We start from the raw sequence: 25,749 nt of genomic DNA, 5'->3' as shown, positions 1-25,749 counted from the left end.
GGAGGGCCCCCACATCTGCCTCCCCTGACCTCACCTTTAGTTTAGGGATGATCTGACTATGATCTGATGTCTTCTCTTAGTTCCTTCCTGCCCACTCTGCTCCAGACATCCTGACCTCCTCACTGTTCTTCACATGTGCCAGGCAGGCTCCCACCTCAGGACCTTGGCACTTGCTGTTCCTTCCACCCGGAATGCTCTTCCCTCTGATATCTGTATGGCTCCCTTCCTTATTTCTTTCCTTAAGGATTTTTTTTTAAATGTATTCTTAATGTTTATCTATTTTTGAGACACACAGAGAGAGAAAGAGAGAGAACACGATCAGGGGAGGGGCAGAGAGAGAGGGAGACACAGAATCTGAAGCAGGCTCCAGGCCTGAGCTGTCAGCACAGAGCCTGATGTGGGGCTCAAACTCACAAACTGTGAGATTATGACCTGAGCCGAAGTCAGACGCTTAACCGACTGAACCATCCAGGCATCCCTTCTTTGGTATTTTTTAAAGGTCCCCAAGTGATGCTAATGTACAGCCCAGGCTGAGAACCATACTGGTGACCAATAGTCCTGGGTTATCTGGGACTTTCCAGGTCTTAGCACTATGTCCCCAGCACCACCTCAGCCCTTGAGCAAACAGGGATGCTCAGTTACCCCCTCCCCAAAGGAACAAATCCACATTTTCTGAATTCGAAGTCAAGACACACGGTCTGGGCACTGACGACTGAAAATCAGTCGTTTTTTTGTTTTTTAAAGTTTATTTATATTTTTAAGTAATCCCCACACCCAACATGGGGCTCAAATTTACGCCCCCGAGATCGAGGGTCGCATGCTCTACAGACTGAGCCAGCCAGGCGCCCCTGGAAATCAGCTATTTGAAAGATCAGCTTGGAACCGTGGATGACAGAGGCCGCAGGGACAGCCCGTGCCGGGAGCCGGACTCTGAAGGGGAGAGTGGCCAGCTGTGGGTCAGTCAGACAGGTCCCCATCATCGGGCCTCCCGGGGCTCCAGCCACTGGCCGCCCGCTCCATGGCCTTCACCCAGCGGTCCCTCAGCTCCTCGGTTTCAGCCTTGAAAGTGTAGAGCTGGCCTGACTGTTGCAGCTGGAAGAGCCGGGGGTCTGCCTGGGTCCCAGCAGTCACCTGGTAGCCCAGCAGCGGGATGGAGGTGTGAGCCCGCATGTCCTGGGAGGGGAGGAGAGAGCCATGGGCCGCTGTCTTTCTGTTCAGCCCCAATGCCTCAGACAGCCGATTTGAAGGTGATAGCCACATCCCCACCTCTCACTTCCCAAACACCCACGAAGCAGGTGGACTGCCGGGAGGGCATCCAGGAAGAAGAGGACTGGCTGCCCGCTGGACAGAGTCTGGGCCCAGCTCTGAAAGCCACTAACCCTGACGGGAGGGAAGCATGTCCTCAATGGGGCTCAGTTTCCTCCTCGGGCACATGGGGCCAACAATACCCACCCCATACACACATGAACTGCGAGAAGGCCAAGGTCTGGGAGGCGGGCGGTGGCATTACCTGAGGGGCAGCGTAGATGTAGAGGACGAGGGGGTCATCCTGGGGGATCACGCACCAACCCCGGGGGCCGCTCTTGCCCCACTTGTCCCCGACCAGCTGCAGGAAGCTGCACATTAGGCTCTGCTCCGACCCTGCCACAGACCCTTTCTACAACCAGAGACGGAGGCTGTCAGGGAACAGAGCGCCCACTCTGTGACAGACGCTGGTTTGGGGGCTTTGACAATCACTATTTCGCAGCCTTGCGGCAACACTGTAAGGAGGGGTTGCTTGTCCCTGAGCCTCAGAGAGGTCCCGTCGCAGGCCTGTGGTCACACAGCTGGCCGGTGGCAGGGCTGCGGTCCAAACCCGGCCAGCCGGAGCTTGGGGCAGGTGCCAGGAGGGGCTTGTCACCTGCGAGTTGCCCCAGGGAACAGAACGGGGGCCTGAGAAGGGAGTGGGCCTGTGGCCTAGCGGGCAGGGAAGGCACGAGCAGGGAGTGGGGAAAACTGGAAAGCGGGCAGAGGTCCACGGAAGGGAACCACCTTGAAACCTGGGAGCTGTGTTCAGCTGGAATGGGGGGAAGGGGTCTTCTCCCACCTCCCTGGGACGGTGGGATGTCAACCTGGCCTTCAACCAGGCGGAGGGGCAGTGGTGGCCAGTGTCTGGGCTGGGGAACATTGTGGCAGGAAGTGAACGCGGCTCGTGCCCCACAGGTGTTGACTGGCAGGGAGGGAGCAGCTTGGGGAGCACCTGTGGGTGTGGAGAGTGGCTCCACCAGCCCCAAGGCAGCAGAGAGAACATATGTGGCAGAGGCCAGACAGCTGGCTCCTAACTTGCTGGGTGACCTCGGATAAGCTGCCTCTCTGGGCCTGGGTCTCCATGGGACAGGTCCCTGAAGTCCCTTCCACTTAGAATGGAGTTTCCAATCTGCCTCTTTCCAGAAGTGGGACCCTGACCTGCAGCCTCAGTCTTCCCATCTGTGAAATGGGATCAGAGACACCGGCTCTCTTCACCTCCGGAGACTTCCGGGGCAGGGCATGGGCATACAGACAGGAACTGTGTGGAGAGGTCGTTGTGATTATTGGATGGGGCCAGAGGACAGGTGGAGAGTCCGGATGACAGCCTAGAGCCAAAGGTTGCTTCTGTTTGGTGACAGGCCCAGCTCTGTTTGCGGGGGAAGGGGAGGGGTGCCCAGGGGCAGAGAGGAGGATGGGAAATGTGACCGCAGCTGGCTTGTTCCTTTGCACCGAGGACGGTGCCAGCACGTGGCGGGCGCCTGCACACGGCTGCTGGGTGGAGATCCTTGGCCCTCACCTCCAGGATGCCCCGCCTCCTGTCCTCCTTGTCCTCGGGGAGCACGCTGCCGGTGAGGAAGGTGTAGCAGTGGAAGCAGACTCTGTTGGGCCTGTTGTCATTGTATTTGAGCTCAGCCCGGTAGTCGGAGCACTTGGCACACACCACCTGGGGGGTGAGGCAGGGGAGGACCGCGTCTGCACCCCGGCCTGGGGGGCAGGGGCATGAGAGCAACCAGGGACAGGAGGAAGACAGAGCAAGCTCCGGGAGAGGGATGGAGGCAGAGACAGGTGGTCTCCCGTGCTGGCAGAAGCCCCGGGGCCTGGAGGCCACGGCACGGGGGAGGGGAGAGCTCAGGCTCTGGGCTCCCCCAGCCGGGGGCTCGAAGGCAGGTCCCCACTGCAGGTGCCTCTTGATTCCCCCTTCGTAAGGGCGGCTGTGAATCCCAGGGGCTTCCCTGCACACACGGCTGCACCTAATCGCTTCTCCAAGCTCTCTCTCCCCTCAGCATCTCACCTGGTTCTCCCACTGCCCCACCAGGTGGAAGCGCTGGGGCTGTCATCCCCTCCCAACAGCAAGGGACTTGCCGAGGGCCACTTGGCTGGCCCTCCACATACGGGACAGGTATTTAAAGCCCCATGGTTTAGCTTTAGGATTCGTGCACATTTTGCATTCCACTCAATCCTAGAGTCAAGCATGTTTTCATAGAAAAATAACAGGCTGAGGGGCACCTGTGTGGCTCAGTTAAGCATCCGACTTCAGCTCAGGTCACATGATCTCGCGGTTTGTGGGTTCGAGCCCCGCGTCGGGCTCTGTGCTGACAGCTCAGAGCCTGGAGCCTGCTTCGGATTCTGTGTCTCGCTCTCTCTCTGCCCCCCCCACCCCGCCTGCTCACGCTCCATCTCTCTCTCTCAAAAATAAATGAACGTTAAAAAACTTAAAAATTAAAAAAAAAAAAAAAAGATGAGCTGGTCGTTCTTGCCAGGAAGACCCAGCATGTGTACTCTGTGGAGCGGGACTCGCCCCGAGCCCAGCCCAGAGAAAGCCCCCAGACAGGCCAAGGTGGGTCATGCTGGGGAGGCCAGGAGAAAGAGGCATGACAAGACTCAGAGAGAAACATGGGTGCTGCGGGATGTAACTTCCAGGAAGACTGGGGTGTCACGCTGAGCCCGGGATGTGGGATTGGAAGTGGGGGCCAAGACAGAGACAAGGGGGCTCGTCTGGGTGCCCAGCGCAGCACGTGGCCCGGGAGGGACCCACAGAAAGCCTGGTCCGCCCCACCCTCACCAGGATTCCCGTCTGGCAGGTGGGGAGACAGAAACTGGGCGCCCAAACCACTGAAAGAATGACTCACAGAATACAAAGGTAGGTGCGGGCATGGGAAACGCTGAAATCGGGCCAAGGGGCTCTCAGGTAGCCCCACACGGGGGGGGGAGGGGGGGCTTCAACGACCTTGGGAGTATTTTAATTTATTGAGATTTAAAGTGTTTACACGGTTAGTGTGTATTTATTGTCTCCTCCACCGGCTTTTTATTTTGAAAAACTTCAAACCTACAGACAAATTGAAAGAATAGCATAGGATACTGCCCCCATCACACTCACCAATTGCTAACATTTTTGCCACATTTGCTTTATCTCTCCCTCTCTATCCGTGTATTTTTTCCCTGAATCATCTGAGTGCAAATTACAGTCCTCATGACACGGCACCCTCAAATATGTAGCTGGCATCTCCTAAAAACAAGGGCATTTTCCTGCCTATTCATAACGTCATGATCATACTTGGGAAATTTAGCATCGATACAATATTACTTTCTATAGATGGCTCGTGATCAAATTTCCCTGACGTTCCCCAGAACGACCTCTGTGGCTAGTTTTGTTTTTCCCATCCACAATCCAATTAAGGATCATACATTTTTTTTTTTTTTTTTTTGGTCAGAATGTCGTCTTTCTTCCATGTGCCTTGAAGGCGGGTACATAGGTATTGTTATTCTTTGTGCCTCTTTGCATTGCTTAACTATTTTTAATAATTTTTGAGGAAGTACTTACAAAGTCGCAAGTGTGAATTGACCCGACCCTTCTTTACAGACGTGAGTCACCAAGAACAGTAGCTAATCCCCAGATCCTGTCCATTAGGTTCCGATACAACTTGTCACTTACATCTGAACACAGGTGTGTTCCCAGTCCTAGAGATTTCTTTTGTGTCCCAATTGCCATTTAAATACATTTTGGGGACACCTCCCTGACTGGCCCCAACCTGCCAGGCTGGTCTCCTGTCCCCTGGAGGTCATTAAAGACTGAGGTTGTAAAGGGCTTCTCTGTTTGCAGAGTAAATGGAGGGGGTTGTGATGTCGACAGAGAACAGCTCAAGTACAGCAGGTGCTTAAAAAGCAAAGCAAAATTTGTCTCTGATAACCCTGCCGGAGCTGGTAAGAGAGTGGACAGGTTCCTCCCTCAATCAGCTGGTGGTTGCTCCTCTGAGTGAGCCCCTCCTGAACTGCTGAGGAAGGAAAGGAGGAGAAGGAGAGGGAAGGCACTGAACCTTCTTTGTTGAGTCCTCACTACCACCCTGGAGGTAGGTGTTACAATTCCCACGGTACGAGTGAGGAAACTGAGGCACGGTGAGGAACAGAACTGACCAGGGGCTGGAGCACCGAGGGCTTGCCAGGACAGGAGGGGACAGTTAGCCAGGGTCGGTTAAGAAGACAGGAAAGACAGGCATGGGGCTGATGAGGTGGTGGGCACAAGGCCCGCGAGGGGCTGAGGGGTGTGGACGCCCCACCTGGAACGGGAACCCATTTCCCGGTGCTGGGTCTGGGCTCTCAGGAAATGGTGGTACAAACAGGAGCTGGCAGGGCCAGCTTTGGGGAGTGTCTTGAGCACATCATCTGGCCTCTCTGAGCCTCGTTTCCCCATCTGCAGAACAGGGATGACGAGCCCCTGGTTCACGGGTGGGCACCGGGAGGTCCAAACACTCACATCCCTGGCTCAGAGTCGGCACCTGATGCTTCTGGGCTGCGTGGGTGGGAACCCGCAGAGTTGGCGGGGAGGGGAGAGGGGCCCTGGGCCAGGGAGGGGAAGGCAGAGGAGGGATGGGTGGAGGCAGGGGTGATGGCGGGACGACTCACGTAGCCGCAGGCTCGGCAGTGGTGGCGGCGGCGCGTCAGGGCATTGAAGGGCTCCTTGCAGCGCATGCACATGGTCACCATCTTGTCCCGGACCCACTGTGGCGCCCGGAGGCCCAGCTCCTCAGACTGCAGCTGTTGGGCAGTAGGGTGGGCACTCCGTGACCCCCTTCTGGCCTCTCCCTGGGACCCTCTGGCCACCTGCTCGTGACCCCCTTCTGGCCTCGCCCTGGGGCCCTCTGGCCACCTGCTCGTGACCCCCTTCTGGCCTCGCCCCGGGGCCCTCTGGCCACCTGCTCGTGACCCCCTTCTGGCCTCGCCCTGGGGCCCTCTGGCCACCTGCTCGTGACCCCCTTCTGGCCTCGCCCCGGGGCCCTCTGGCCACCTGCTCGTGGCAGGGGTCGCGTGTGCTGTGCTTCCCAGCAGCTTCCACATGAAGCTGACCGAACTGACAAAGACTATATGCTAGGTCAGTCACTATTACTCCCCTTTGACAGGTGAGGAAACTGAGGCCCAGAGAGGTCAAGGGACTCAGCAAAGACACCCAGGAAGCCAGAGTTCAGAACTCAGATTAGAAATCAAGTCACAGACACTCTCCCTCTCCCCCCGACCCCCCACCTTCCCTTGGTCTTACATTCCTCAGGCACGTTCAACCCAGACCTGTACCACCCGACAGCCTGAGCTGCGTAGATGTGAAATCCTTCCTAGGGATAGTGGCATATAGAGGCTCCCAAAGGAATTTTTTGCTAATGGGAGAACCTTTGGCACTGAGTCTCTGATGTTTGGGGTGGGTGGGCTTTCCCTGGTCCCTTTGAATCACTCCTGGTGGGTGACACTCCCCTGCCCTCCGAGCCAGGCTGGGCAGAGCAAAGTGAGGGAATAAGCGTGTGTGAGGCTGGTGGCTCCAGTGAGGGATATGAAAAGGCTTCATTTACCTCCTGCTCCTGGGTGTCTCCCTCCAGGCCCTGGACCGCAGCCTTGAAGGTTTCGTTCCGCTTCTCAATTTGGTCAATGGCTGCTTGGCAGGCCTGAGGGGGCACGGGAGGTGGTTGGGGGGGGGGGAGGGCAGGGAGGGCTTGATCTGTCCATCCATCCACACCGCCAACAGACATTGCTGAAAGCCTACTGGGCGCCAGGCACTGGATTCTCAGCACACACTGGCTGACTCAAGGGAGGAGAGACTGTTAGCCCCAGGTGACAGATGTGAAAACTGAGGACATTAAGTGACTTGCCCAAGGCCACCCAGGTAGGCAGGGAAAGGCAGCAAGATTTGAACCCAGATCTGATTTCAAACTACCACAGACCGACTCCTGAAGAAGCACAGGGAGCAGCTGGGCATGCGCGTGCGCGCGCGCGCGCGCGCACACACACACACACACACACACACACACACACCTGCCCCCCCACCATGAACATGTACACGCACACCCCACCCTCCCCCTCAGCCTGGGTGGGTAGTGTGGGGTCAGAATCCTAGGGGCCCTGGATCGTTCTGATACCTGCATCCAGGAAATCATTTCCTCCTGGGACCTGCTCGGAAAGCGAACACGGTGTTGAGAGCAGCCCCTCCCAGTTTTCCGCCGGGCCCATCCCTCCACCCCCTCCCTGCCTACCGCGCTTGTAGCTCCAAGGTGCGCTGCTTCCCGGACACCAGGAAGGAGTGGGGGAACTCCGCATCGGTCAGCTCCCGCACCTGCTCGGCATTGGGAGGGAGAGGATTCGCTCAGGTTTGTCAGCCCCTGCCCCCCAGACACCGCGGGGTGGATGGAGGCGGATTGTGCCCAAGGGACGATTCAAAATCGAGGGTCGGGCATCGCAACCTTGTCCAAGGCCTCCCTAAACCCGCGGAACCAAGCAAAGGCACCCGCAACCAGGCTGCCCTCTGAGAACACGGGGTGTCAAGGCTCCTGGAATTTTAGCAGCGGCTAAGTTGGCCCAGTGTGAGGTAGGAGTGACAGTTCCTCACAAAGGACTCACCAGAAACGCAAATTGGGTCATAAATTGGGTTTGGGGACACAGCTTTTTCAAGAGCAAACCTAAAGCCTAGGACAAGACCCTCTACCCCACACAGTGAAGGAAGACATTGGTTGCCCAATTCATAGAACCCAACAGACCCCCCACTTCTACTGCCTTTCACTGTCCCCTTGTCCCAGAACCCCACAGGTCCAAGGTCATTGTGAAGGCTGCCAGTCAGACAGCGCTGACTATGTGCTGGCCACTGAGCTCAGGGCTTCTCCACACCTGTTCCCTTTTTATTCACACAACTGCTGAACCCACTGATCCACCCTAGCACTTAGCCTCTACACGCCTCTCGAGGACAGCGACAGGCAGCGAGAGTCTTGCATAGCTGAATCTGGTCAGGCCTCTAGGCTCTCTGCCAGTTTACAGGAAATATGGGGGACCGCGGGACACGTTGATGACACCACAGGGGTGCAGTCGGCAAAATCCAGACTGCAAAACGCTCCCAGGGAATGAGCTGGTTTCTTCAATTAACAAAGGAGAAAAAAGAGGAAAGGGATGTGTAATGGATTAGAAGGGATGTAAGAAACATACCACAAACGATTCAAACACATCATCTGTGAGAAGACATTTATGAGACAGTCAAGGAAAACCAAAGGATCTTAATATTATTAAGTAATTATTATTCATTTGCCAGATGTGATAACAGTACCGTTGTCACCTTTTATGGCAAAAAAAAAAAAAAAAAAAAAAAGACAGTCCTTTCTCTTTCAGACACGTACTGTGTTTATAGGTGAAATGATTATGCATCTGAGATTTGCTCTTAAATAATCCAGTGGAAAGCGGATTAGGAAGGAGACTCCTGAGGAAACAAGGCTGGTTTGGGGTTGACAACTGTTGAAACCGGGTGATGAGCATACAGGGGTTCATTGTACTACTTTCTTGGCTCAAAAATGCCTGTAATAGGAACTTAAAGAAAATCTTCACAGCAATCTTGGGAGAGAGAGAGATATCACCCTCCTTTAGGAGATATGGAGATGGAGACTCAGAGAGGGCAGGAGACCTGCCTGAGCTCACACAGCATCTACAGGGTAGAATGAGGATTCAAATTCAGGTTTTTGGCCCCCAAGGGGCAAGAACATCTATTTCCACGCCACTCCCAGAGTCTTACAAGCACAGACCTCTTCCAGGCAGTGTGGAGAGAGAGAGTCACAAAGGGAAACTAAGACATAGACAAGAGCCCTCGTGTGGCAGAACTTTGTTGTTCCACTGACACTCGAGGCTCTCTGCTGGCTCCCAGCCATGTGGTGACCAGGCTTTTGCCCACTTTCAGGGTGGCCCGCCGCATCCCGGAGAACAGTGACCCTGGGTACATCCTGCCCCACGTTAGGTCTCCTTCACCTTCAGGCCCACAGAATCAGTCTGTTCCCTCTAGGAGGGGCCTGATGTGGTTTGGACTCAAACTCTTGGCAATGGGGAGGCTCCGAGGGTTTATACCTGGAGCAGCTGTTGGAGAGGTGTTGGAGAAAGCCCCTCCCGCAGCTGTGTGCAAGGGGACGAGGGGCCTGCCTGCACCTGGGAAGAGAGAACGTTTCTCCCTCGGGGACAATATCGGGAAATCTGGCAAGACTCCGTGACTAATGGAGGGGGGGGGGGGGAAGAGAAATCTAAGGTTTGGGATCCAGAGCTAAAAAGAAATATGATGCTTTTAGTAGAAAAAGGGGAACCGAGGAGAGCTCCTGGCCTGAGACTCCAGGATCCCCTCTGCAGAGGGGCAGGATGGAAGCTTCTGGAGGCCAGTTCCCAGGCTCTGCTGTGTCCAGTGTCAACCACTCCCCAGGTCTGGGCCGGTTCAGGCCCCTGCTAACCCCTACGGTGCCTTTGTGCTAATTAGAAAAAGACACCCCTTCTTCAAAACGCTTTACTGACATCTGTTGGCAAACTGGCATAATGTTGAGGTTTTGTTGGAACAAGTCGCTTGACTGCCATCTGCCGGACAATAAGAATTGTAACTAAAGGGGCACCCGAGTGGCTTGGTCAGTTGAGCCCCAGACTCTCGATTTCGGCTCAGGTTATGATCTTGAGGTTTGTGAGATTGAGCTCTGCGCTGGCAGCATTTGGCCTGCTTAGGATTTTCTCTCTCTCTCCCTCTATCTCTGTCACCCCCTCCCCCATCTCTCTCTCAAAAATAAATAAATAAAAACTTAGAAGTAAGAACTGTAAATAGACAATCCAGATGAGATTTGCTCATCTTAGGGGAGGTATGCTGGTGCAGTGCCCAACCTGCACAGTTATACATGGAGACTCTGGGTATGTGTGTGCCTTTATCCCTTCCTTCTCCCCAGGCTGGCCTCGTGCAGGACAGCACAACATTAGGACCAACTCAGACCTTGGGGAGAATCAGCTGGTGAGAACTAGGCCTCTCCAATGTCCAGAAGGGAGGAGGCGAGGGGGTCATAGGCCAGTGGGAACCATCATGGTGATCAAAGGCCAGAACTGCCTTTAGACTTCAGACTCAGAAAATGGTTCCTGCACAGAAGTGGACAGGCGGATAGCTCTGTGCCTGCCCTGCCTGAACCATTCAAGAGAAGGTGCTGTGTGGCCAATGGAACATCAGACGCACTGTGCAGGGAACGTACTCGGTGGGACTGGTAGGCACCAGGAACCCGGCACATACTGACCCCTCAACACATTCTCTAAGGGTCTGATGCTCTCAGTCCTCTCTCCGTGTATATTCTCTTTATGACTCTGTTTTGGCCTATTTCTTGGCTTTTCTCTCTGTCAATCTCTGCCTCTCTTTTTCTATGCCTGGGTCTCTGCCAGCCCTGAGACAAGGCCGCCTGTCTCCACTTCTGTCTGTCTGTTATTCTCCTTAAATATGCCTTTCTCAGTCTCCCTCACCAAGGCTCCCAGACATACAAGCCTGCACACACACCCCGGCCTCTGGGACATTCTGAAGACTGAGGAAGGGAAGCTGGATGTCCCAGGGTGAGGGGCTGCATTCATAAAAGACCTCAGTCAACTCAGGCACAGGGAGTGGGCTGGAATCCCCACAGGCTGCCCAGGTCCCTCTACTGGCTTTCATTACCCTCTGAGGCTGCACTCATTTCCAGGCCCCTTGACTGGGCCCCAAATGCCAGGCAAGCCTAGTCAGGAGCAAGGGCAAGGCCCTCCTGCTGAGGGCTCTCTGAGGCCCAGGGGTTCTCCAGAGGACGGAGGGTCCTGGCTCAACTCCTACCTGAACCTCCTTCCTAGGACGGGTCCTGGGAGAGGACAGGGAGGTGGTGATAGGGCTAAGAGATGGAGAAATGGAAGGGTACCAGGACAGGCCGGACCTGACCTCTGCTTCTCCCAGCCTCAGCCCTCAGGACGCTCCGGGACTCAGCAGTGATCAGAGAGGAGTTGTCAAGAAGGTTCCCCCACCACTTACTCCACTATGCCTGCGATTCAGCATAAGTTTGCCCCTCTGAGTTGAAGCCTTAACAGGAGGCAGTCCAGTATGGTGATTAGGTACAGGGGCTCCGGCCGGGGCTGTACCTGGTTTGATCGCTCAGACCAGGATTTGCTGTGTGACCCCCAAGCAAAATATAACCTTTCTGGGCCTTGGTTTTCTTTTCAAAGACTTTTAATTTTTTTTAGAGCAGTTGTAGGGAGTGGCACATGTGTTAGAATTGGTGAACCTACGTTGACACAGCACTGTCACCCAAAGCCCATAGTTTCCATTAGGATTTACTCTTGGTGTAGTACCTTCTGTGGGTTTGGACAAATATGTAATGGCATGTATCATATTGTATCATACAAAGTAATTTTTCACTGCCCTTAAAATCCTCTGTGCTCCACCTACTTATCCTTTCCTTTCCACCCCTGGAAACCACTGATCTTTTGTCTTCACGTAGCCTTTTCAAACTGGCTTCTTTCACTTGGCAAAATGCATTTAAGTTTCTTGCACGTCTTTTCATGCCCTGAGAGCTTATTTCTTTTTATCACTGAATAATATTCCATTGTCTAGATGGACCATGGTTTATTCTTTAATTTTTTTTAAATGGGATTAACTACAGATATACTCACACGCAGTCTCTTACGTAGTTAATTCATTGGTTAATTCACTGAAAACGATCTAAAGGTCCCTCGGCGGTGGGTTGGCTGAACCAACAAATTCCAGTACTTTCCACACACTGGGATACTCTGTGGCTACACGGAGGGTAGGAAGCTGGTATCTTACTCACGTGCAGCAATCACCAGAGTTTGCAGTTAGTTAAAAAAGCAAAGTGCAGGGAACGCCTGGGTGGCTCAGTCGGTTGAGCGTCCGACTTCGGCTCAGGTCATGATCTCTCGGTCAGTGAGTTCGAGCCCCGCGTCGGGCTCTGTGCCGACAGCTCAGAGCCCGGAGTCTGCTTTGGATTCTGTCTCCCTCTCTCTCTGCCCCTGCCCCTCCCCTGCTCATGCTCCGTTCTCTCTGTCTCTTAAAAATGAATAAATGTTAAAAAAAAAAAAAAAGCAAAGTGCAGGACGGTGTCTATGAAAAACAGTTTCACTGGTTATGCGAAACAAAAGTGAAAAAGCAGTAATAAACATATTATTAGTTTGTGTAGGTAACAACTACCTCTGGGAGGCCTCATAAGAAGCAAAGGCTATCTAGGGGCGCCTGGGCGGCTCAGTCGGTTAAGCGTCCGACTCTTGATTTCGGCTTGGGTCATGATCTCACGGTTCCAGAGATAGAGCCCCGTGTCAGGCTCTGTGCTGACAGCATAGAGCCTGCTTAAGATTCTCTCTCCCTCTCTCTCCCCCTCCCCCGCTCGTGCCCACACACACTCTCCTTCTCACAATAAATAAACATTAAAACATTTTTATATAAAATTTTTAGATAAAAAAAAGAAGCAAAGACTGTCTCTAGGAAGGGGGACTAGAGGAAAGAGTGGGGAGGAGACTTTTCACTATATATATTTTTTATATTTGATTTTGGAATATGCATTATCTTTTTAAAAAATTTTTTTTAATGTTTATTTTATTGTTGAGAGAAAGAGACAGCATGAGCAGGGGAGGGGCAGAGAGAGAGGGAGGCACAGAATCTGAAGCAGGCTCCAGGCTCCGACCTGTCAGCACAGAGCCCGACACGGGGCTCGAACTCATGAGCTGTGAGATCACGACCTGAACTGAAATCGGACACTCAACTGAGTGAGCCACCCAGATACCCCTGTATTATCTTTTAAAAAAAAAAAATGTTTAACGATCTTTTTTTTTTTGAGATGGGGGGAGGAGCAGAGGGAAAGGGAGAGAGAAAAGCTCAAGCAGGCTCCATGCCCAGCGCTGAGCCCGACACGGAGTCTGGCACTTAACCAACTGAACCACCCGGGGGCCCCTGGAATGTGTGTTATCTATATTTTTAAGTAACAAAAGTGTGATTTTTAAAAGGAAAAATCAAAATTGCAAGGGAAAATAACAGTCCCTACACTGCAGGGATCCCAGGAGAAACTGATGGGATGATGCAGTGCCCAATCCATGGGGCAATGTTATGGGCTGCCCTCCTCGCTCATTTGTGGCCACCTCTGGATAGGGACATGACACGATCCAGCAGCTGAGCTGACAGTGTAGACCCTTACAACTCCAAATCTGGCCTGCAGACGTGCAGCAGAAGCATCACCAGTGGGTGATGCCGAATCTTGGGCCCCGCCCCGGACCTACTAAATCCGGACCTGCATTTTAACAACACTCCCAGGGGGACTCATGCATGTATTAAAGTTTTCAAAGCACTGTTGTAGAGTGTAGGGAAAGCAGAGCGAGGCCAGGACGGGGTGGGGGGCACTGCCCCAAAGAGTGGGCCAGGCCTACGGGAGCCCACAGGGGAGACCTCCAACCCCAAACTTTTCCACCTCCACGGTGGCCCAGGACCTACCAGATTAGGGTTCCTGGGTTGAGAACGCAGCGTGGTCCCTCCTGCTATTCCCCATACTCAATCCACCTCTGGGATGAAGCCTGACGGTGGTTGGGGTGCCTCTCACTCACCTTCATCCCGGCCACGTCGATGCGGGTCCTCACCTGGAAGTGGGCGCCCACCTGGATGACCTTGGGCACACAGTACAGCAGCATGTTGTTGAACTGCAGGAGACACAAACGGTGAGCGCGTGCGCAGTGGCGGGGCAGGAAGGGTGGTAGGGCAGGGCTTCCCTGGGGGTGGGCGGGGCACCACTGCGTCTCCCTCTCCTCTCGCCACACTCTGGGCTACTCACGGGAGTCACAGGTGTGATGATGAAGGGGTGGTCTGGCCCCTAATCCACCTAGGACTGTCACTGAAGGGCCGCCATATCTGTGGGCATCAAACTCACAAGGACTTTCTAATCGGGGCTCAGGGTGGTGAGGGCTCATGAGAGGTTATGGCTCCCTCCTCCAGACCTCTGGGCAGGACCAGTTTCCAGATTTCCAGGAGACCCCCTGGCTTCTTCAGTGCAAATCTGGGCAGTTCTTAACAGTAACCTAATTCCTTCCTGCTACGCATTCCCTAGAGCACAGATTAATACCTCAGAGTTGGGAGCCAAACAGTCTGGGTTCAAAATCTGACTCTGTTGCTTCCCAGGGCCTGTCTGGGAAACCCCTCAGTCAGAAATCCCTGAGGCCTAGAGGCAGCAAGTGACCTGTCCCAAATCACCTGGATGCCAAATCAGGGAAGGACAGAGAGGCGGGCTCTTCCCTGTTTCTCCTGAGGTGCCAGGTAGACACCAGGCAGGCAGGACCTGGGGCAGTGTGGCCCCCGGACTTCCCTCCCCATGCGGGATGGGCCCCCCAGCATCCCCTACCAAGAAAAGGTAGCGCTCCATGGGGTCGCTGCGGCGAAAGGAGATCTTGAGGACAGGGCCTTCACGGAGCAACGTGTTGGAGGGGTCTACTATGTCGTCCTCGAGCCCCAGGCGCTGGTACACTTCCCACAGGTCCTGTAGCCGCTCCTGGGACAGGGGGTGCACCCTCAGCCAAAGCCGGGCAGGGCCCACCTGCTTCTGGAAGGTTTGCCTTGTGTGCACAGGGATGGGATGTGAAGGGGAGGACAGCAGCGGGCCAGGTGTCATGGGGTAGGATCAGGGGATGAGCAGATAGAGACCTGGGTGGGCTGGGGGAGGCTGAGAGCTGCAGGGAGGAGGTACAGGGCCCCTGCGGAGGCCTGCGGTACAGGGCCCCACGCCCACCCCCGCCCATGAGGGCCGGCAGCTCACCATCTCAGTGATGGCTGAGTTGGAGTGCTGAGCGGCTGAGAAGATCATGTCGAGCGCTTCTGAAGGGGGACGCAGGGCCAGCGTTATCTCCTGAAAATTTGGGGCTGGGGGCTGAGGCAGGAAGTCCTTGAGGCTTAACAAAGTGGCCTAGGGGGGCTGCCATGAGTAACCATAGGAGCAGCCTTGACTGTGTAGCCTGGCACATGAGATGTTTGGATCATGGGGGCCATTTCCCACCCAGAGTGGAGAGAGTGGACGCCACTGAAGACAGGGCTTAGGCGTCTGTGACTCTCATTGCTGGCCAAACCAAGCCAGACCCAGAGGGTGCTTTGGAAAGACCATGGGTTTTGGCATAATACAGGCATAGCTTCAGATGCCACCCCTGGGGGCGCCTGGGTGACTCAGTCGGTTGAGCGTCCAACTTTGGCTCAGGTCATGATCTCACGGTTTGTGGGTTTGGGCCCCGCGTTGGGCTCTGTGCTGATGGCTTGGAGCCTGGAGCCTGCTTTGGATTCTGTGTCTTGCTCTCTCTCTCTGCCCCACCCCTGCTTGTGCTCTTTCTCTCTCTGTCTCAAAAATAAATAAAAAACATTAAAAAAATTAAAAAAAAATGCCACCCTTGCCCCTTTCTGGCTGTGTGACCTTGGGCAAGTCACTTGATCTCTCTTGGGCTGATGTCTACCAAAAAAAGGTTAATGGTAGAGATAATGTCTAAGAAGTGCCTGATAGCTGATAGTCATTCCAAGCATGTTAGCAGGTGTTCAATAAATAAATGGTTGTCGCTCAGGCCTCCCCAGCTCCCTGGATTTCTGGGGGGGAGGGGTGTCCTCACTCTGAGCATCTGCCCGGTCTGGGGCTTGGGCTGGCAACTTCTGGATGTATTCCTTGAGCAGCAGCTCGTAGCGTGGGATTCTCTGCACAGGTTCCAGCATGTGGTGCTGCAGAGTCAGGCTGCCGGAGGCCTCGCTGCTCTTGGGGAAGAGATGGGGAGAGGAAGAGTGGAGGCGAGAACGGAGGAGGGGGGGGACAGGCTACCCCAAGGGCCACGGGCGTGGGCAGGGCAGGAGGGGGCTGGAGCGTGTGCAAACAGCTGAGCCTGGAGGTGGCCAGAGTCACTCAGGGAGACTGAGCCAGTGCACACTGGGGGTGGCAATGCAGGCTCTGTCCCGCCCCTCACCCAACCTCACCTGGATGCGGGTGATCACCTCCTGGAAGGGTGCAGACTTGTCAGTCCAGGTGGCCAGAAGCTCGGCGGCTCGCTCAAAGTTCTTGACATACTCACTGTACATCTTCAGGAACGGGGCCAGTTTCTGGATCACGTCGCCGATGCGGGGGGTGGCTGTCCTGCAAGAGGGCCACCTAGGTACTGCCTTCAGCCTGAGGACCTCCTCTCTTGACTTCAGGCAGGGTCAGGTTAGGCCAGGCTCTCTGAACTCCTCGTAACAGTCCTTCCACTGCACCTCTGGGTGTAGGCATTCGCCCAAACGTGTACGGTCCAACCTCCCTTAGACCTTGAGCCCTGGAGGGCAGATGCTATTCTCTTCCACCCCAAAGACCCAGCATAGTGTTGGGCCCACAACACGTATCCATTAACCACTCAAGGCCTCCGACGTGACAGCAGCGAGGGCCACATGCTAAGCTCTGCTCAAAACATGCCACATGTCTCATCTCATTTAACTCTGCAAGAGATGGTCACTGGTCCATCTTAGAGATGAGGAAATTGAGGCTCAGGAGATAAGAACGGATCCAGGGTCATCCTGTGGTAAGGCCCGAAGGTCAGCCCAGGGACCGTTACAGCAGAGCAGTGAGGGGCCGCGATCTGGAGCTGGCCTCCCTGAGTTTGATTCCTAACTGTTCCATTTACTCTAACTGTGTGTTCTCGGACAGGCCACCTACCCTCACTGTCCCTTCCTTTTCCCACTGGAAAAAAATGGGAATGATGCTAGGCATAGGGTTGTCTTTAAAAACAAAACAAAACAAAAAAACGCCACAGGGGCTCCTGGGTGGCTCAACAGGTTAAGCGTCTGACTTCGGCTCAGGTCATGATCTTGCGGTTTGTGGATTTGGGCCCCGCATCGGGCTCTGTGCTGACAGCTCAGAGACTGGAGCCTGCTTTGGATTCTGGGTCTCTCTCTCTCTCCCTCTCAAAAATAAAATAAACATTAAAAAAAATTAAAATAAAAAAAAACCCGCCACACACAAACCAACATTTTATTGTGAAAAAAAAGTCAAGCAACCATAAACTAAAAAGAACATAATAATGAACCCCTATGTATCCATCACTGGATTTAACAGTTATGGACATTCCTCTCTGTTGAAGAATTTTATTTTTTTTTTAATTTTTTTTAAACGTTTTATTTATTTTTGAGACAGAGAGAGACAGAGCATGAATGGGGCAGGGGCAGAGAGAGAGGGAGACACAGAATCGGAAGCAGTCTCCAGGCTCTGAGCCATCAGCCCAGAGCCCAACGCGGGGCTCGAACTCACGGACCGCGAGATCGTGACCTGAGCTGAAATCGGCCGCTTAACCGACTGAGCCACCCGGGCACCCCTCTGCTGAAGAATTTTAAAAGACATGCCGGACGTCATGGCATTGCTTCGGCAAAATGTATACAGTGAGTAATTTCATCACCAAACGCTACAGTGGTCACCTCTGAAAACGAAGACAGTTTCTTGCGTAACCATGATCACGTAGTGGGCTGATTTGCAAATTAGAGGAGTAATAGTAACATTAATAGGTGTGAAGCCCAATGCCGGGCATGTAGGAAGCCCTCAGTCAGCGAGGGCTATTTCCACTGCCTCCTAAGTCACTCAGCCTAGCAAGGACCTATCTATCCCCTTCCCCAGAACACACACACACATACACACAGCCCCTCAGCACTCATCTGTCCAAGCCCCTTACTCTGAGGACAGACACAGACCCAGCCCAGAGGAGGAGACTGCCATGGCCACGCAGCAAGGCCAAACCTCGTGCCCCGGGGTCTGCACGCTGACCTGGCTGGGGCAGCGGTCAGGGGGCCTCAGGGCTCCGTGGGGGACCTCACCAGTCATCCAGCCGCCGCTGCAGCTCCGGGAGGAAGAACTGCGCGTGGAACTGGTAGATGGAGGAGATGTTGGAGAAGATGAGCCTCACCACGTCCTCGGGGAAGGCCTTGCTGCTGCGGGCCTCCCTCAGCAGCTCCTGGAAGAACACCTGGAACCACCACTGCGGTCACTGGGCCTGTGGCAGAGAAGAGCCACCCACACAGCAGCCCAGGGGGAGACTAGCACAGCCCAGGGGCTTTAGGGCCCCCCCCCCCCCCGCCTAGGTTACTGAATGCTTTCACTTCTTCAGTCTCCCATCATCCTCGAAACAACCTCAGGAAGAGATAGGGAGGGTTGTATTCTGGCCATTTTACAGAAGGGCAAATGAAGGCCTCCAGACTCAGACACACTTGGTCAGAGAGGCTGGCAGCTGGTGAGTGTCAGAGATGGGTCCATCTTGCATCTGCCAAGGTCTTGAACTTCACCACGCTAAAGATCCTGCTCCTGGGGCGCCTGGGTGGCTCAGTCAGTCAAGCGTCTGACTCTTGACTTCGGCTGAGGTCACGGTCTCACGGTTTGTGAGCTTGAGCCCCACATCCGGCTCTGCGCTGATAGCACGGAGCCTGCCTAGGATCCTTTCTCCTCCCCGCTCTTTCTACCACTCCCCATAAGTTTAAAAAAAGTAAAAAAAAAAAAAAAAAAAAAAAAAAAAGATCCTCCTCCTGATTTCCAAATATTTAACCCTCTTAAGAAAGGGTGAAGGGGGGCGCCTGGGTGGCTCAGTCGGTTAAGCGTCCGACTTCGGCTCAGGTCACGATCTCACAGTTCGTGAGTTCGAGCCCCGTGTCGGGCTGTGTGCTGACAGCTCAGAGCCTCAAGCCTGCTTCACATTCCGTGTCTCCCTCTCTCTCTGCCCCTTCCCTGCTCATGCTGTGTCTCTCTCTGTCTCAAAAATAAATAAACATTAAAAAAAAATTTTTTTTAAATAAATAAAGGGTGAAGGGATAATAACGGTGAGGGTGTCGAGCATTGGGGTGACAGATGAGGCATGGGGACTGGAAGGATGTGTGCACTCTGCTACACGTGAGGCCAGCCCCAGCGCTGGGGGTGAAATGGCAAGTGACATTAATGCTACTTCCTGATTTCTGCCCTAACTTCGGCCAACGGGGACTGAACGCCCTAGAATCAAATCCCAGGCCCTACCTCTCAGCTCTGGTGAGGTGTACAGAAGGCAGAGCAGGGGCGGGGTGAGGAGACCTGGGTGCTGGGGCTCAGGGCAGGATGAGGTGGTATTCTGGCCACTGACCTGGTCTAGCAGATGGAGGCGTGCCACATAGGCCTTCTCTGTCTCCAGTAATTCCTGGACGATTCTCTTTTCCTCTGGCATCTGTGGGGGAGGGGAGGCCGGGGGCGGGGGGTTGAACAGGAGGAGAAGGAGAGACACAGTTTCTGGTCTCCTCTGATGGAGACCCCAATGTAGTCTCCAAAGATGCCCCAGTGAGCGCCCACCTCCCGACACTCATGGCCTCCCACAATGCATCTGGGTCGGCGCTGGGATCGCTTTAACAAAGGATGGGGCAGGAGTGAGGTTGTGCCAGTTCTGGGTCTAAGGCTTAAGAGGCCTGGAAGCTTCTTGGGAGCCATGAACCACTACTTCTGGAGGTCTGGCTGATAGAGAGGCCACGTTGAGGCTCAGAGACTACATAGAGCCAAAGGCCCAGCAATGCCAGCACCGCAGCTGAATCCAGCCTTCCACTGTCCCTGCCCAGGCACCAGGCTTGAGAGTTGAGCTATCTTGGGCATTCCAGCCCCGGCCACCATCAGACCACAGCCATGTGAGAGACCCTCTTATGGACTGAATTGTGCTCCCCTCCCTAAATCCATATGTTGAAGCCATAACTGCTAATATGACTGTATTTGGAGATAAGGCCTTTGAGGAGATAATCATGGTTAAATAAAGTCATAAGGGTGAGGTCCTAATCCAATTGGATTAGGTGTCCTTATAAGAGGAGGGACAGACACTAGGAGACTATGTGCATGAGGACACAGTGAGAAGATGGCCGTCTATAAGCCAAGGCAAGAGGCTTTGCCAGAAACCAACCCTGCCGGCACCTTGGTTTGGGACTTCCGGTCTCCAGAATCGCAAGGAAATATATTTCTCTTAAGTCACCCAGTCTGTGGTATTTTGTCGGCCCAACCTAAGACAAACCCCAAGTGAGACCAATAGAAAAACCATCCATACGTTCTGGTCAATCCACAAAACTGTGAGAAATAATAAATCGTATTCGGCCACCACATTTTGGGGTGCTTGTTCTGCAGCAACTGGTAACTGCAACATACTACTGTGATCGCCATTCCCATTTTATAAATGAGGAAACAGGCACAAAGAAGCTACAGTGCTTTGCCCAAGGTCACCCAGGAAGCAGAAGAGCTGGGGTGTGATCACTGGCAGTCTGGCTCCGGGGGACACAGTACCACGCAGCCTAGCCCTTGAACTCCACAGACAAGGAAGCTGAAATGCAGAAAAGGGAGGTGACCTGTCCAGGATCAGTCTAAGGGTAGGATCAGCACTAATCTCTCTCTCTAGTTTGGGATTATTGCCTCTTGTGGTGGGTAAACTGAGGCCACTCCAGGGAAGGATGCCAGGTTCACACAAGCTGTGTGGCCTTGGACAAGTTTTTAAGCTGTCTGAGTTTTATGGGGTTATTTGTTGTTTTTTTTTTCTTCTAGAGACAGAGAGTTGGGAGGGGGGTAGAGAGAGAGAGAATCTTAAGCAGGCTCTACTATGCTCAGCTTGGAGCCCGATGCAGGGCTCGATCCCACGACGCTGGGACATGACCTGAGCCAAAGTCAAGAATTGGATGCTCATCTGACTGAGCCACCCAGGCACCCCTAAGCCATCTGAGTTTCAATGTCTTTGCCTAAAAAACTCCTACAGTGAAGGGAATGTGAAACAATGGAACAATGGGGTGAACTGTAGGCATGTAATCAAAGGCTGTTAAGGGAGTAGAATCTAGCTTTCAACTGATTTCTGGTGACATAAGACCCCTGCTTGGAGAAGTGCTGGTTTGGGCTGGGAGAGAATTTGCAGGGAGGTCCGTGGAGGCGTCCCCCAGCTCCCCACATCCGCTCCAGCCCTCAGGCACCTGCGTCCCTGGCCCAGGGTGGATCTCGGGCTGGCAAGGTTTCCTCCAGGCTCCACTGGACAGCTTGTTCTTCAGGGAGTTCAGGTACCTCCTGCTGACTGTCCTGGGCTCAGACCCCAGGCTCTCCCCAACGTGGGACTCCTTCCATGGTTCTGCAGACGGGGTAAGGCTGTACCCGGGGAGGTGACATTCAGCCTCCAGTTTGGAGACTCTGATTGCTGCTCCTGGAGTCCTGAAATGAACAAAACAGATCTGAGAGTTTCCTGTCTGCAAAGTAGGAAGAAGACTAGCACTTCCCTGGTCAGGGATTTAGGAGTGATCAATGCACATCACAGGTGTGAAGAGGCCCCTGAGTGCCTGGCACTCAGGAGGAGTTTGCTAAGTAAAACATCCACTTCCTTTCCAACATCTTCTTGGAGGGAACTCCAGTTTTCAAAATGAGTCAGCGTAGACTTGTTTTGTTTTCTGGGAAACTACATACTTCCCTGTTTAAAATGCCAGGAGGAACCCCTCTTTCTGCATATAGTGTTTTTTAGGTGGCCCCAGGTCACCCTCACTTGTACACCTCATCTCTGTTTTTTTTTTTTTTCAACGTTTATTTATTTTTGGGACAGAGAGAGACAGAGCATGAACGGGGGAGGGGCAGAGAGAGAGGGAGACACAGAATCGGAAACAGGCTCCAGGCTCTGAGCCATCAGCCCAGAGCCCGACGCGGGGCTCGAACTCACGGACCGCCAGATCGTGACCCGGCTGAAGTCGGACGCTTAACCGACTGCGCCACCCAGGCGCCCCCTCATCTCTGTTTTAATGTTAAGTCTCTGCAGCAGGAAAGGCCCTAAAATCTTAGGAGAGAAGGAGGGAGCCATGGAACACTCTACAGGGAGGGCAGGACTGCTAAAGCTGGGACTTTGCAATGGGAGCCGTGCCTTCCACACCTCTAGTGGGTGGGTGGAGGGTGGGGGGAAGCCAGTCTGGCAGCAATTCCCTGTTCCTCCCGGGATGGGCCTTTGAAGGGTATCTTTGAGTGCAGAGTCTACAGGCCAGCTAAAGTATTTAGATAAAAGAGGCCACCTTCACTGAGTCATAGCCCACGGTTTGGGTTGTGCTCATTCCCTTTAGTATGAAAAGGCTTGCGATGAGACAGATAGTCTGGGCAATGGAGGACCAGACAGGTACAAAATCTCCAAAACTCTGAGACAGGTTTTCATTACCCCAGCTTTGCAGCTAAGGAAACTGAGGTACAGAGAGTAACTTGCAGCATAAGTAACTTGCAGCGAGGGGGTGGCAAAGGTGGAGTTCAGATCAGGCATCTGATCCCTAAACTGCCCCTCCCCATCTGGGTCGAGAAGAAACAGGTCCAGCGGGTCAACATGTCTGCCCCAAGTCACTCAGCTAGCTGGTGGCAGAGAGGATTGGAACCCGGTCCTCAGTGGCTCCTCATGGGCTCCCCCACCCTTCTCTGGCACCTCAGTGCCTGGTTCCTCAACCCACGGAAACAGCTGGGCCTCAGGCTTTCTGTTCTACATTTGGTTTCAGCTTTTGCATTTCCCTTGCATTTCAGCACTTGCATTTCCCTCCAAGTGCGCCAGGCCAGCTTCTGTTTCCTCTTCCCCCCTCAGTTTCACATCAGCTAAGGGGCTGGAAGACCTCACAAGAAAGCCAAAGCCAAGGCTGCTGGCACAGGGCCTCTCACATGATAAGAGGTGACTCTCACCCTGCCGACAAGGCCTCCTCTGACCCCATTCTGGTCTGAGGGCTGCCTCCTCTTGCCTGGTGTGGCCTGGGCACAACACACCTGCTAAGGGTCTCCACTGAGCATGCCTGGCATGTTGAATGAGGTGGTGCTCTCTCCCCACACAGAAGGGAGCAGGGGGTGGGGTGGGGGTCCAGGAAGGTGGTGCCTGGAGCTGTCCTTGGTGCTGAACAGAACGTGTTTGGCAAAGGACTCTGGGAGAGTCAGGGTAAGGTGCCTGGCTCAGGAAGCTGAATTGCCCTTCTAGGTCCACATCTATGCCACATGCACCTTGAAGGCCACAGAAGTCTTCGTCTGCTCTGAGTGCCCTCAGCACTCAGAATCTAGGCTTCACTCAGGATATCTATTGTCTATGACTTGGCATCATAGTAATTTCATGAGCTTGGCATCCAAAGACGAAAATCATCCCAGCAGGGATCAGTCTTTCGGCTCCTGTGTCTGCTACAGTTCCTGTGTGATGCTGTGTTGTACCAACCACACCCCCTTCAGGACTGAGGAGCTCTTCTCCCCAGTTGTTGGTGGTATGGTGGCCGACTGGGAATTGCCCTCCCTGGAAGACAACTGCCTCATCTCAGGCCAAGTCCACATCCAATGACTAGCCCATGTGGAGGTATAAAGACCCATCCCTTTGCCTCAGTTAGAACGACTTGAGGGACATCTCAGCTTCAGAGCAACTTGGGACAGCCTGAGGCTTCTATTTCAAGTGCACACAGTTCAACTTCTCCCTATGCTGTATCCCTCGCCCCAACAGGTGTTATTCCCAAAACTATCCCCAGAAGCAAATTTCTGTCTTAGAGTCTATTTCCAGAGGGACCTACAACCGTCCCTCGCACAGTCCTGGGCTTAAGGAATGCCAGCAGAGTAGACTAATGTCACACACAGACACACTCACAGACGCACACACCATCACCACCACCGCTGCCAGGGCCTCCAATGACCTCCACACATCTGGCCCAGGTTTTTTTTTTTTTTTTTCCTTCAAATGGAAGCCCCTACCCATGAACTTAAAGTCTTTTAAGCCCCCTTGCCTCTCTGTGCACCCATTGTCTCATCTATAAGATGGGAATAGAAACAGAACTACTCTCAGGAGGCTGTTAGATAATTAAATGAAATAAGTAACAAAAATCACATAGAAAAATGCTCCAAAGGTAGGCTGATGATACATCCTGGTTTGCCTGATACAGTCTCAGCTTTTCCTATTGTCCTCTCCCCTCTGCCAAAAAAATTGAATGGCATCCACTTTCAGTTTTAATTGTACCCTGAGTTGAATGATAAATTATATGGTTGTCCTACTTATAAGGAGTAAGTGCTTGATAAGTATTAGCTATTATTTCCAATGGGTGGAGTCCTGCAGCCCAAACACTGTTTGGTCCACCCACGCTCACTCATAACTACACACATCTGGACTCTCCCCAACATATCAATATATGCACTCTTGGGGCGCCTGGGTGGCTCAGTTGGATAAGCATTCGACTCTTGGTTTCGGCTCAGATCATGATCTCACAGTTCGTGAGATCAAGCCCCGGGTCAGTCTTGGTGCTCACAGCACAGAGCCTGCTTGGGATTCTGTCTATTTTTGCCCCTACTCCATTTGCATGCACGTGTGCTCTCTCTCTCTCTCTCTCTCTCTGTCTCAAAATAAGTAAATAAACATTAAAAAATATACACACACACTCTCACTGCTGCCCAGTTCCTGGTGCCCAATGACACTGCCTGCTGCTGTGACAAACCCAGGCACTGCCCAGACAGGAGGAGGTGTCCAGGAAGGGCCCAGAGAGAGAACTGCTTGCTGTGAGGCCCCAGGGCAGTCCTGGCCCTGATCCTCAGCCTGAAGACTGGCAGAACATGTGCTCCAGGGCCTGGCAGTGGGCAGAGGGGGGCCCAGGGTGGGCAAAGGAGCTAGAGGGAGGCCACCAGTCCGCCCTGGCGACCCTTCCCACCCCCCTCCACCCCATACCTGCTGTTTTCAAACACAGTCACCAGACTGGACACAGATGCCAGCTTCTCCTTACTCTCTTGCTCCATTCTGTAGACCTCCAGGGTGGTCCTCAACTACCCCTGAAGCAGAGAAGGTGGCCTCCAACGGCACCCTCAGCCACCCCCACCCGGGGTCACAGATGGGCTAAGGCATCCTGGAATGTGCTCCAGAGGGCTCAGGAGGCCTGCTCCCAGCTTCAGAGTAAGAAGGAGGAAGTGGTCCCAGAGCCACAGCCCCAAAGGGGAAAGGCCCCTGCTTCCTCTAGAGGGAGGAGCCCACTCAGGCCCCGCCCACCCACCCAGGGTCTGACCTTTCACTCCTGTAGACCTCATTCCAGAGGCCACCCCCAGGGGGCAGTGGGGTCCAGAGGTAGTTTCTGGAGCCAGCCCTTGGCTGAGCTTGGCCAACCACACTTTCTCATAAGGCCCAATGGATTTTACTTGGGGCTTTCTCAGCAGCTTCTTTTCTGCATCTGACCTGCTCACCGCTGTGAGGAAACAGATTTTTTTTTTTTTTTAATTAAAAATAGATCACAAACCTGTTAAGGGCTAGCAAGGAGGGGTACAGTGCTGTTCTCACCTCTCTACTTGGTCTCAGTCTTTTAATGACTGCTGTCTCCACCTCCTTGCCCCAGGGGAGCGCGGCTTCCTCCCTGAAACTCAGATAATAACAGCTAACTCAGGCACTCTTTTTAGTGCTTTACAAGTAGTTTCTCATTTAATCCCACAATAGCCTTATGAGGTAGGTCCTATTACTATCCCTATTTTACAGAAAACAAAAACA

The 25,749-nt window shown here is 53.6% G+C and overlaps 1 protein-coding gene across 3 annotated transcripts; it reads right to left on the bottom strand.

The window, feature by feature from the left end:
- Nucleotides 1-726: 726 nt before the first annotated feature.
- FGD2 (FYVE, RhoGEF and PH domain containing 2) lies at nucleotides 727-25,194 on the bottom strand. Of its 3 annotated transcripts, none has more exons than XM_060615365.3 (16): nucleotides 24,946-25,194; nucleotides 21,236-21,467; nucleotides 19,396-19,476; nucleotides 18,110-18,258; nucleotides 16,253-16,409; nucleotides 15,898-16,036; nucleotides 15,066-15,124; nucleotides 14,655-14,801; nucleotides 13,867-13,959; nucleotides 7,518-7,597; nucleotides 7,404-7,434; nucleotides 6,840-6,932; nucleotides 5,908-6,039; nucleotides 2,804-2,950; nucleotides 1,511-1,657; nucleotides 727-1,131 (listed from the first exon to the last, which is right to left on the bottom strand). In XM_060615365.3, exons 1-16 carry the CDS (start codon nucleotides 25,011-25,013, stop codon nucleotides 958-960), a joined length of 1,929 nt encoding a protein of 642 aa, XP_060471348.1. In that variant the 5' UTR covers nucleotides 25,014-25,194; the 3' UTR covers nucleotides 727-957. The 3 variants fall into 3 exon arrangements, with proteins under 3 accessions (XP_060471348.1, XP_060471345.1, XP_078302999.1); XM_060615362.3 differs by having other exon boundaries at nucleotides 727-1,173; nucleotides 24,946-25,193; XM_078446873.2 differs by lacking the exon at nucleotides 19,396-19,476 and having other exon boundaries at nucleotides 727-1,173; nucleotides 24,946-25,193.
- Between the last annotated feature and the right edge of the window lie 555 nt (nucleotides 25,195-25,749).

This window comes from Panthera onca, chromosome B2, assembly GCF_046562875.1.
Source record: "Panthera onca isolate mPanOnc1 chromosome B2, mPanOnc1 haplotype 2, whole genome shotgun sequence".
Lineage (NCBI taxonomy): Eukaryota > Metazoa > Chordata > Mammalia > Carnivora > Felidae > Panthera > Panthera onca.
This window is presented reverse-complemented; position numbering and strand designations above follow the sequence as displayed.

Coding starts and splice junctions, on each gene's coding strand:
- FGD2 (XM_060615362.3), bottom strand. CDS start 25,013: ATGGAGCAAGAGAGTAAGGAGAAGCTGGCATCTGTGTCCAGTCTGGTG. Junction 15,125..15,897: donor AGACCGGGCAGATGCTCAGA/GTGAGGACACCC, acceptor GTCCCCCTTCAG/AAGCGCTCGACATGATCTTC. Junction 7,598..13,866: donor TCGACGTGGCCGGGATGAAG/GTGAGTGAGAGG, acceptor AATGCCGAGCAG/GTGCGGGAGCTGACCGATGC.